Below are 10,750 nucleotides of genomic sequence, written 5' to 3' on the forward strand. Positions count from 1 at the left end.
CCCAAAGCTCATTTCCCTCTTTCTCCTAAACAAAGAAGAAGGGATGACACAGAAATCTCACTTTTCCTGAGGGAATCCACTGTGGAACTAGATATTCTTATATGAATCCCCGCTTTTGGAAAACTCTTCTGAGGGAATGCAGATCATTCTGCAGTGGCTTTCCTTTTTCCTCTCCGAGTATTTGTTTTTCCCATGAGCTCTGCAGTGACTTGGGATCTTCTGTTTTTGCTGTGCCGGATGCTCAGCTCCTTTTCTGTCATCCCCGAAGCTGGCTTAAGGTCTGCCTTTAATTACTCCTCATTCTGTCCATCACTGACACTGATACTCCCATCGGCCTGACAGACTCCAGGGGCCAGCTGTCAGGACAGGCCTCCTGAAGCACGAGATTTTTTTTCTTTTTAATTAACTCAAAATGTAGGACACATTTGTTTCTTTGTTTTCCGTGGACAGATTCTTAGCATTTACCTCTACAGATTTAGAGCAGCAGATGGCTTGGGTTTACTGAATTGGGCCAAATTAGAATGGAAAGTCCAAATTTTCGGGCAGTTGACTTGCAGGTCAAAGCGAAACCTCTAAGAAAGGTTTGCAGATGCAGACTGAGAAAGATTTGAGGTTCGTTGGCTGTATTTGTGCAGAAATCTTCTCTCTGCTGTGCTTTTCTCTGCGAAGAATGTGCGAAATGTTGTTTGTGGATCAGTGATTGAGAGAGATTGTTTCTTTCTCTTCTTCTACAGAGTCTTCCTTCTATCCAACGGGACGCTGCTGATCACCCAGGTCAAGCCCAGGAACACGGGGACCTACAGATGTGTCGGTCGCGGCCTCAGAGGATCACAGGTTACGCTGGAGGCCTCCCTCCTCATAGCTGGTACGTCAAACACGTACACACATACAAAACTCGAGCGTAAACAATTAGAAACCCCTGTTATCCTATAATCTGAGTGGAACGGGCTACATATGAACACTGCCCTCCATCTCTCCTGCTCTAATCCCCCCTCCCTCCCTCCCTCCCTCTCTCCTCCTTCTTCTGCCGCTTTCACTTAGTGCCCAGATCTCTCCGATGATAATCACATTCCTGTATTGACATCCGGCCCAGCTGCATCCACTACCACGCGCCGTACAGAAGCATTTTGCTGCTTCCCCTTCATATTGTTTCCCCTTAGCGTCCAGCTGTTTTCCAAGCTTTTTTAACCCATCAAATTTCCTCCAAAGTGAACAGCACCTGGCACTCGCTTTACTCAAGCAGTAGATGTTACATTAGATAACTCATCAGTGTGACTCAACCAGGGTAATGAGCAGTGTAATTAGGAGGTTGTGAAATGCCGAACGTCATTAAAACACGCTGCAGCTTTCCTTGCATGAGATGACTGTTTCTAAAGTGTTATAAATCAGTGTAATGTGAAAATGACATTTTAAGACTACAACAAATAAAAGTCTTTGGTGGTGCAAAAGAAGAAGTAGTTAAAAGGAAGGGGAACCAAATTATATACAAGTCCAAACACAGTGAAGCTGTTTTAATATTGTGCATGCACTAACAAAGCCGGCTCTTTCCTTGCGCCGCGTCTTCCCAGATAACCTCTTGAAACAACTTTAAAACAGCTCATTGAGGTTGAAACTACAACAAGATGACTGTAGTATCTTCTCATCTTACTAATCAGCCAGCTTTTTGAAATGCAAGTGCACGCACGTCAAATATTTTGAATAAGCTCAGGGCTAAAATTTCTTTGCATTTCAATGTCCCGGGCACTTTTTTTTTTCCTTCCCCTCTCCAGCAGCCCCTTTTCTCCCCCCAAGGGTTTTGGATTAACAAGGTACAACTGTATCTGCAGTTTTAACCCAGTGAACCACAGCTCCATTTAAATACCTTAATTCACTTAATCTGATGCTAATCCCTGCAGGCATTATAGGGGATTGTGTCACAGTAGAATTCAGTGTTTAGGGACAAGTTGAAACAGTCGGTCCCATCGTGGCTCCGCCTCATTCATTTCAGTGCCCTCCCTCTTCTCGCAGCTCTGCTTCTCTTTCATCTGCTGAGAAATGTGTTTTCTTCTCATTAATTGATTTAGATCTTAGGCTCGTAGAAGGTTAAAGCACAGGTTGATGATTATTAGCGGTCCTCTAATAAATCAGCGTCAGCATTTGAATTGCTAAGTCAGTTCGTAACATTTGCTCGCTCTCTCTGGTTCCCGCTACAGAAATAGAAGACATGGTGCCCCGGGCGTCGAAGGTTTTCACAGTGAACACCCTGCAGCAGGTAGAATGCAACGCCCCACGTGGCAAACCTCCGCCAGTGGTGTGGTGGGAGAGAGAAGGTCAGCGGGTGCCCACAGAGGGCCGAGTACACCAAGATGGGAAATATCTGGTCTTCAGTCCCACGGAGAAGGGAGATTCGGGCACCTACACCTGCGTGGCCGAGAATAAGGCTGGACGCAGGATACAGGAGGTCACCTTCACTGTGGCCAGTAAGTCCTACAAAGACCACTTTAAATGCACCCTAAATTCACTTTAACTAAGTACAGAAAGTACTTTTAAAGTGGTTGTTTGTCGTTTGTATGTATACACGGAGATGATCAAAGTTTAGATTGTAACTGTGGTGTTGCAGGCATTTAAAAGGAAGATGGGATCTTGAGAGCTAAGAAGCATGATGCGTAGAGCATGAAGTGAGAGGGCAGAGCACAAGCTTGCTAATGTTAGTAGGATACATCCAGAATCCCAGATGTATCCTACAGTAGGTTTATTAATGCTGGGAGCATTGGGTCCTCTAACAGAAGCTAATGTGTATTTTGTCTGTTCAGTGAGCCTAGGTGATTGACACATTGGATATTCCTTCAGGGCAGCGATATGTAGCTGAAGAGTTGTCTCTTTGTCCACAGCTCCCCCAGTGTGGGTGGACATGCCTAAGGACAGCCATTTAGAAGAAGGTAAACCCGGTTACCTCCACTGTCACGCTCAAGCCAACCTCCAACCTGAGGTCACCTGGTTCCGCAGCAGCAACATCATTCAGCCCGAGGTAGGTTTTCACTTTCCTCACTGTCTTTTTCTTTTAACGACATACAGAAGAAAGCTGGTCTGTTTGTGCCCTCACAGTTTTACTAAAACTTTTTGTCTTTTTTTTTGTCTCACCAGGACATCCGGTTTAAGATATTCCCTAACGGGACCCTCAGGATCAACAATGTGGAGGTCTATGATGCGCATGTGTACAGCTGTCAAACCAAAACTCTGGGTGGACAGCTGATGGGATATGCTAAGGTCGCTGTGCTCGGTAAGATGCGTGGGAATCACTTAGCTGATCAGTATGTACGGTGGATTATCCTTTGTTTGCTCCGAATCTATTTGAAGATATTTCCCGGAGATAAAGATGATGTGTAATGAGCGAGGGAATGATGAGCAATACGGCGCTGAGATGAAAAATAAATGCGATGTGGTCATGGCTGTGGGCTTGTGTGCGTGGTTTTCTATAACTGTGTTGTGGATCTGTGGACCCTGCAGGACACCCACAGAGATGTAAAATATGACTCACACACAGCAGCTTTAGCTTAGCCTCCATTTGTAACGTGGTATCTCCATGATCAATTCCTATCTGATCTCATAAAAGGTGTGACATGCCACAGTTTTATATGATCTCAACCTCTGATAGATCTCAGCTTTTACGCTCATCAGATCTGTGTGCTCGTCGTGCCTGTTGACACATTTTCCCAAATATGTCTGAACATGATTTGCGTCAGCTTAGTGTCATCCGTGTGTGATGTGTGCTGTGCTTTTACTTGTGTTTCAGAGAAACTAAAGTTCACCCCAACCCCGCAGCCTTCCCAGTGCTTGGAATTGGACAAAGAGATCCCCATCCAGTGCTCGGCTAAAGGAAGAGAACCCCCCACCATCCGCTGGTCCAAAACAGGTCTGCTGCCACTGATTCAGATCTAGCTTCAGATCTGATGAGGAATGGCTGTTGAGCAATATTTCACCCAGAACCCTTTAGCAGGCATTAATTCTTCAATGCTTATGATGACAAATGTCATTTCCGCAAGAATATGTAGCAACTTGTGTAGAATAAACACAACGTGAGGGCGATTTATCACCACAGATCACTTCCCTCCTCCATCTGCAGTAGCCATAATAGTCTAATTAACCACTTAAATCCCACATGGATAACCAGACCAGCTCTTGTCCCCGTGTGTCTCTCTGGCTCCCCCTGCAGATGGAGGAGAGCTGCCGCCTCACGTCAAGCAGAAAAACGGCCAGCTCCGTTTCACCAAAGTCACTCGAAGCGACGCTGGCAACTACACCTGCATCGCCTCCAACAGCCTCCAGGGGGAGATCCGGGCCTTTGTGACCCTCACCGTAGCCGGTAAACCACTGTCTCATCGTCATGGAAGCAGGGAGTAGTGAAAGAAAGGGTCCACGCTACTGTATTAGTCATCAGCCCCACATCAGGAGGACTTGTGGTCTTGGTGCATGTGAGGGTGGTTTTATAGCAAGGCGGTCACTGATCATTGCCATTAAGTTTCAAACACAGCAGCATTTTATTGTGTAGTTGGTGGCCTTTTTACAGTCTGGTTAATGAATTGCGTTTGGGTTGTAGATTATCTGGGAGGACAGTGACCACAATCAGCACAAGCTGTAAAAGAGGTGCTGTCGCCCCAGATGTGGTTAAACTGTTGTATTAATATGATTTGTTTGTTTCTGTGCGTGTTTGTGTGTGTGCTTTTTGTGCACAAACAGTGCACGTTCGCTTCAAGGTGGAACCAGACAACACGACGGTGTACCAGGGTCACACTGCGATCCTGCACTGTCAGGCCACGGGCGATCCCAAGCCTCACATCCACTGGGTGGGTAAAGACAAGCCGCTGGACATCAGTAATAACAGAAGGTAAACGAAACACATTTGTCTTCTCCACAGCTCAGCCTTCGTGGATTAGGATTACACAGTTGACACGACTGATTAAAGCTCCATCTCCACACATTCGTTGTGGATTTAGCTTGTGCTAACATAGAATTATAACCTTGGAAACAAACGAGTATGAGAGTTCACGTTTCATTTGCTCCGTCAGAACGTGCCAGAGCAAATAAAGCTATTATTTAAACACGCTTTCCCCACTTTCCTGTGCTGGGCCAATCATAGCCCTGATGGTCTAATTTGGTAATGTTAGCTAAATATATTAATGTATTCTGAAAGCACTGCATTTCTTGACCCTGAATTGCACAAATTATAGCCATTATCTTTAAATCAGATGATTTTTAATGATGCAGATATAAAATCAGATTCAGATTGGACACTGAGACCTCTGTGTTTTTTCTGTCTCGCTCCTTCTTCCAGGTTCCAAACGATGCCCAATGGCTCCCTAGTGATCAGGGACGTGACTACGGATGACACCGGCAAATATACCTGTGTGGCCGGAAACAGCTGCAGCATCAAAGACCGCGTGGCTCAGCTGTATGTAGTGGGTGAGTTTGGCACACTCGTACATACTTGCATACACAGGCTTTGCTTTATCAGGAGCAAATGGGCACAGAATCACAAGTGTAGGGTGAAGGCTTTAATTAAACCTTCAGCCTCTGTCTGTCATCCGTGCGGACAGGTTAATAACCACAGGCGCGTCTCTGACGCCACGGCTGTCACCGAGGTGATGGGATCGGGCAGACGCTGGATCTAATAAAGCTTCGCACTCTGTGGCTCCTTGTGTGCCGACTAAAGCTGAAAATTACAGTCACACACTAGCACTCGTGTCCCACATCACCTCATTTTCTCCCAAAGTAGCAGGATGGTATTACAGCTTTGCCTTTTTGTTTTGGAGACAATTAAATTTAGATGTTTGTCGCGCCTTGTAAAAGACAAGTAATTGACTGTAACAGGGCAGCTCAGATAAATGGAAGGACCGTATGTACGTTTGTAAGTCGGTTTGTGGTTTTAACTGTGTTAAAATTCACCACAAATACCTTTTCTATCATCCGCTTGTTCCAATCTTATTTTTAAAATCCTGTTCTATGAAACGTTTACGTTCGTGTTTACACTAAAGTTGATGCTTTTACCATCAACTGTGTTGCATCTTTCACTGTGGTGAAAGATTTAGCATTCTGGTAACACAGTCTGTTGTGTGTGAGACTTAAATCCATGCACAGTGTACTTCTTAGCCACGTTTTAGTCAGCCCCAATTTTCACCTGTGCCAAACAGACAAACCGGTGCATTTCCCGAGTGAAGAGGATGAAAAGGCTCCTTACAAGATGATCCAAACAATCGGTCTGTCGGTGGGAGCGGCTGTGGCCTACATCATTGTGGTCCTGGGACTCATGTTCTACTGCAAGAAGAGACGCAACGCCCAAAGAATGCAGAAGGGCCAGGATGGAGAGGAGCCCGAGATGGAGTGCCTTAATGGTATGATTGCTGATAAAGTTGTGGTTACAGTTACACAATAATCCTGTATGCTATTTCAAGATCTTTGCTGCCACCCTGTGTTCATTTTATTGATTACACTTAACATGTAAAAAGGCAAAAAAAAGTTTTGAGCAGAGCAACAAGTATCAGTTTGTTTCCTCCGTTCTATATTCTGTATATACAATGCATTTTAACATATTATATAAAACATGTTCTAAATCGATCAGATTTATTCATATTTGTACTACGTCTGTGACCTTTGACCCAGTAGAATATTTGTTGTGTTCATCAGGCGGAGCAGTCCAACAGAACGGCCACACCACTGCTGAGATCCAGGAAGAGGTGGCGCTCACCAACATGGGTACCATCGCAACCACAGAGAAACGCCACAGCCACGTCAACAACGATAAGCTCCACTTTCCCCGGACAAACCTACAGACCATCACGACTTTAGGTAGAGTAGTCTATGCATCTCTGTTTTCTGTGAAAAAAGTGTATTACGCTTCTGCACTCACATTTTGCTGTGTGTCACGTGAATGTTTGCTCAGGAAAAGGGGAGTTTGGGGAGGTGCTGCTATCCAAAGCTAAGGGAATCGAAGAGGGCGAGGAGGAGACGGTGGTTCTTGTGAAGAGCCTGCAGACCAGAGATGAGCAGCTCCAACTCGACTTCCGCCGGGAAGCAGAAATGTTCGCCAAGCTAAGCCACCCCAACGTCGTCCGCCTGCTGGGCCTCTGCAGGGAGGCGGATCCTCACTACATGATCCTAGAGTACTATGACCTGGTAATCTCACACTAACACACATACAGGCACAAACGCACAAGAAGTGCAGAAATGTTGTTTTGTACCTGACGCACTGCTCTCTATGTCTGCTTTTCTCATGCCAGGGAGATCTAAAGCAGTTCCTGAGAATTTCCAAAAGCAAAGATGACAAAGTCAAGAGTCAGCCTATCAGCACCAAGACCAAAGTAAGCAGTGATCTGTGCAGCATGAGTGACGTATAACAGCCTTCTGCACACCAGAAGCCATTGAAATAAACGGAAACGGAAATAAACTGTTATACAGAGCTCTGTATTTTTGTCTTTGGGCTCTGCTGCAGTATCGTGTAGGTCATCCTGTCTGAAACAGGCCATTGTAGCTTGACCTTTAACCTTCTGAACTCATCACTGTTAAGTTACAGTAACCATTGAGGAATTGTTGAACTTTGCTCACTTTGAACTTCTATGTTCTTATCAAAGTCTCTCTACCTTTTCCCCCTCCAGGTTTCCATCTGCACTCAGGTGGCTCAGGGCATGGAGCATCTTTCCAATCACCGCTTCGTTCACAAAGACCTCGCCGCCCGAAACTGCCTGATCAGCAGTCAGAGGCGTGTCAAAGTGTCGTCACTCAGCCTCAGCAAGGACGTTTACAACAGGTCTGTTCAAAAACATACAATAAAGTCTCCTCTGAGTAGAATCATCTGGTTAATATTTCCATCCCTTTGTTATTTCTCTGGTGTTCACATGTGTAGTGAGTACTACCACTACAGGCAGGCGTGGATCCCGCTGCGCTGGCTCCCAACAGAGTCTGTGTTTGAAGATGACTTCTCCACCAAGTCGGACGTGTGGGCCTTCGGAGTGTTGATGTGGGAAGTATTCAGTCATGGGGAAATGCCATACACCAAACTGAGCGACGACGAAGTGTTAGAAGGTGAGTTTGACGCTGCAACACATTACTGTCTTTACCCCAGGAAGAGGGAATCGCTCTTTAAAAGGCATCTCATCCCATTTTTCTGCAGGTCTCCAGGCAGGAAAGCTGAAGCTACCCCTTCCGGACGGATGCCCCTCTAAAATCTACAAGCTGATGGTCCGCTGCTGGGCGCTGAGCCTCAAAGAGCGCCCCTCGTTCACCGACATCGTCCACGCCCTGGGAGAGCTGCCCTCTGACAGCAAAGTCTGAAGTGACCAATCATCTCACAGCAGAAAGGAACTGTTACCAACTCTGCCCCGCCCCCCTTCCCCTAAAATACAGACAGGAATGCTGGATTATTTAGTCTCACACATTTCAGGGAAGAGGGTTGAGGGGGAAGAAAAAAGAAAAAAAAAAAAACTTTAATTTTTTATGCATTTCAACAATTTTTTGAGTGTGGATTAGACTTGTTTGCTATATGAGTGGAACTGCACTCACCTTTGTATGAATGGCTTCGTGCGAGCAGTGCCAGGAGTTTGCCTTCACCGCAGTATGGACGATCCTCCCCCACCTCCAGCCTCCGCCTGTGGTTCCACTGTGACCCCGCCCGTCTGCGGCCGTTTTCGTTTCACGGAGCCTCACAACCTCAGTGCCTCTGCCCCTTCACACACACTCACACACACTCTCTAAGTTTGTAGGAATGATGGTGCATTCGCTGGCTCTGATTAGTGCAAAGGATTTGCCTGAAATGTCACGTCACCACTTAACTCCTTGTGGTGGGGCACAGTGGGACTGCAGTGGAGCGATGAAGCCTCTGTAGATAATCAGCCACTTTACTAGTGTGTCAAGTGAGGTCGTTTAAACTGGTCTGTTCCCCTCGCAATTACATCGAGCTGCATCCCGAGTCCGCCACCCTGACCCCTCAGGTGTCTGCTCTCTCTCCACCGGGTACAATCCCCCAAATTGTTTGCTTTTGTGTGTTTGAGTGAGTGTGTGTGTGTACATGCACTGAACTGTTGTCCCTACAGACAGATAAGGAATGGGGTTTTGCATGAAGGTTTGTGGAAAACAAGTAATCCGTGTTACGGTAACACTTCAGGAACAATGACAACAAAGAAGCATGTTTTATAGCCAAGGAACATGTTGAACGGATGAGATCGTGCCAGTGTGGGCTTTATACATTTTTATAAGTGTGCTCTGTCTGTTAACTTTGAGGTGCTTACAGGTCACTGCTGATGGGTAGGAGTACTCATTTTTACCACACGAACACCATCGTGTCCTCTCAGCTGCAGGAATTGAACCCGCCGCCACGTTTGACCTGCTTTATTCTCTCCAGAGGTCCAATCACAGTTTCTCTCCTGGTCCACCTGTTTTGTGCAATGCTGCGAAGCGGACCATCACACCAGGCAGTGTGTACATAATGTTAGAAGCCTTGCACTAACTTCACTTAAAAGATTATCCCTTTTTTATATATATATATATATATATATATATATATAAATATATATATCATGTTGTGTAGAAGGACATGCAGGTGCCTGGTTATTTATGATGAAGGTCCTGTTTTTTGTTTTTTTTAACTGTAATAGAAAGGTACTTCTGTGAGGTAGTTTATGCTATGTATTCATTCTCACGGTCCATCTCGGTGTGCGTTCAGTCTGGTAACCGGCTGGGTATGCTAACACAAAGTACAAAGGAGGTCAAAAGAGTGACTGCAGGTCACCAGTGCTCGTTTAAGTGCCTAGTAAATGAAGGATTATCTTAACCGTTTCCCTTTTTGTTTGTTGTTGTTTTTACATCATCTAATCATATGCGATGGCCTTTGTTTATGAACCTGTTTTTATACGTTGGTTTTAGTGTAATATTTTGTTTTTATGAATGCTAGGCACTCACAACTAGACCTCTTTCTTTTTTTAAAATCTGCTTCAGCACATGTTCACAGTAATCACAGATGTATACAAAAGCATACATGCTGCTGTCAATAAAGGTTCACAGTGTTTTTACCCAGTTTGTTGTGACAGTTACTTTAACTTCTTAATATTTTCAGCTCAGTGTTTATGCTGAGGTTGTAACAAATATTTGAAAAGAAAATGTGGTAATTTAGCTGTATACAAGTTCACCCCCAAATAAGGTGTTGGAGTGGTGAGAAATAAATGCCTTGTTTTTTGTATTGAAGTGAAAATATGTTGTAAATCATGGAGCTGGTGGCTTCTTCACTGATACCAGAGTGTTGTGTGACACGCTCTTCTTGCAGCCGCGTTACAACAAAATATGAGGTTAAGAATAAGTGATGAAATCTTAAATGAGGTGGATTGTTTATCTCTTGCAAGTCTCTACAAGTTACACACACATAATTAAAGTGTGTGTGGTGGTGGTGGGGGCTAGAAGTAGGACTAAAAGGATTTGTACTTTATAGTGTTGGGCTGTAGTTTGTTAAACCACTCTTATGACCTTGTAAAAGTACATCCAGTACTGTTTTTTTTCTTTATCCAAATAAAAAGTCTCTGTTGTAGCCACTAGAAGGCGCTGTGCGGTTAGGTAAGGATTAAAGCTGACCCTTAAGGCTTGCCAAACATTTTTTCCCTATTATAATTTGTTTAGTTTAATGTGATAACTAGCTTTTAAAGAAGTTTCCTCAATGGGTCTATGTGCATAGTGAGTTTTAGCACTTCCTCAGTCATTATGGGTCTCCTCCTAACTTTGAGCACTGTGCAAT

The 10,750-nt window shown here is 44.9% G+C and overlaps 1 protein-coding gene across 1 annotated transcript in view; it reads left to right on the plus strand.

Moving 5' to 3' along the window:
• ptk7b (protein tyrosine kinase 7b) overlaps positions 1–10,041 on the plus strand; it is a 74,599-nt gene extending 64,558 nt beyond the window's left edge. The window contains exons 6-20 of the mRNA XM_040034420.1: positions 735–865; positions 2,193–2,459; positions 2,871–3,007; positions 3,124–3,259; positions 3,773–3,892; positions 4,193–4,342; positions 4,717–4,864; positions 5,312–5,439; positions 6,168–6,368; positions 6,661–6,822; positions 6,917–7,149; positions 7,254–7,334; positions 7,629–7,780; positions 7,877–8,055; positions 8,144–10,041. Of these exons, the coding sequence (XP_039890354.1) occupies positions 735–865; positions 2,193–2,459; positions 2,871–3,007; positions 3,124–3,259; positions 3,773–3,892; positions 4,193–4,342; positions 4,717–4,864; positions 5,312–5,439; positions 6,168–6,368; positions 6,661–6,822; positions 6,917–7,149; positions 7,254–7,334; positions 7,629–7,780; positions 7,877–8,055; positions 8,144–8,304 (2,386 nt within the window). The 3' untranslated portion in view covers positions 8,305–10,041. The remainder of the gene's footprint in view (positions 1–734; positions 866–2,192; positions 2,460–2,870; positions 3,008–3,123; positions 3,260–3,772; positions 3,893–4,192; positions 4,343–4,716; positions 4,865–5,311; positions 5,440–6,167; positions 6,369–6,660; positions 6,823–6,916; positions 7,150–7,253; positions 7,335–7,628; positions 7,781–7,876; positions 8,056–8,143) is intronic.
• Positions 10,042–10,750: the final 709 nt, after the last annotated feature.

The sequence above is a fragment of the Simochromis diagramma genome, unplaced genomic scaffold (genome assembly GCF_900408965.1).
Source record: "Simochromis diagramma unplaced genomic scaffold, fSimDia1.1 OVJJ01000481.1, whole genome shotgun sequence".
In the NCBI taxonomy this organism is placed as follows: Eukaryota; Metazoa; Chordata; class Actinopteri; order Cichliformes; family Cichlidae; genus Simochromis; species Simochromis diagramma.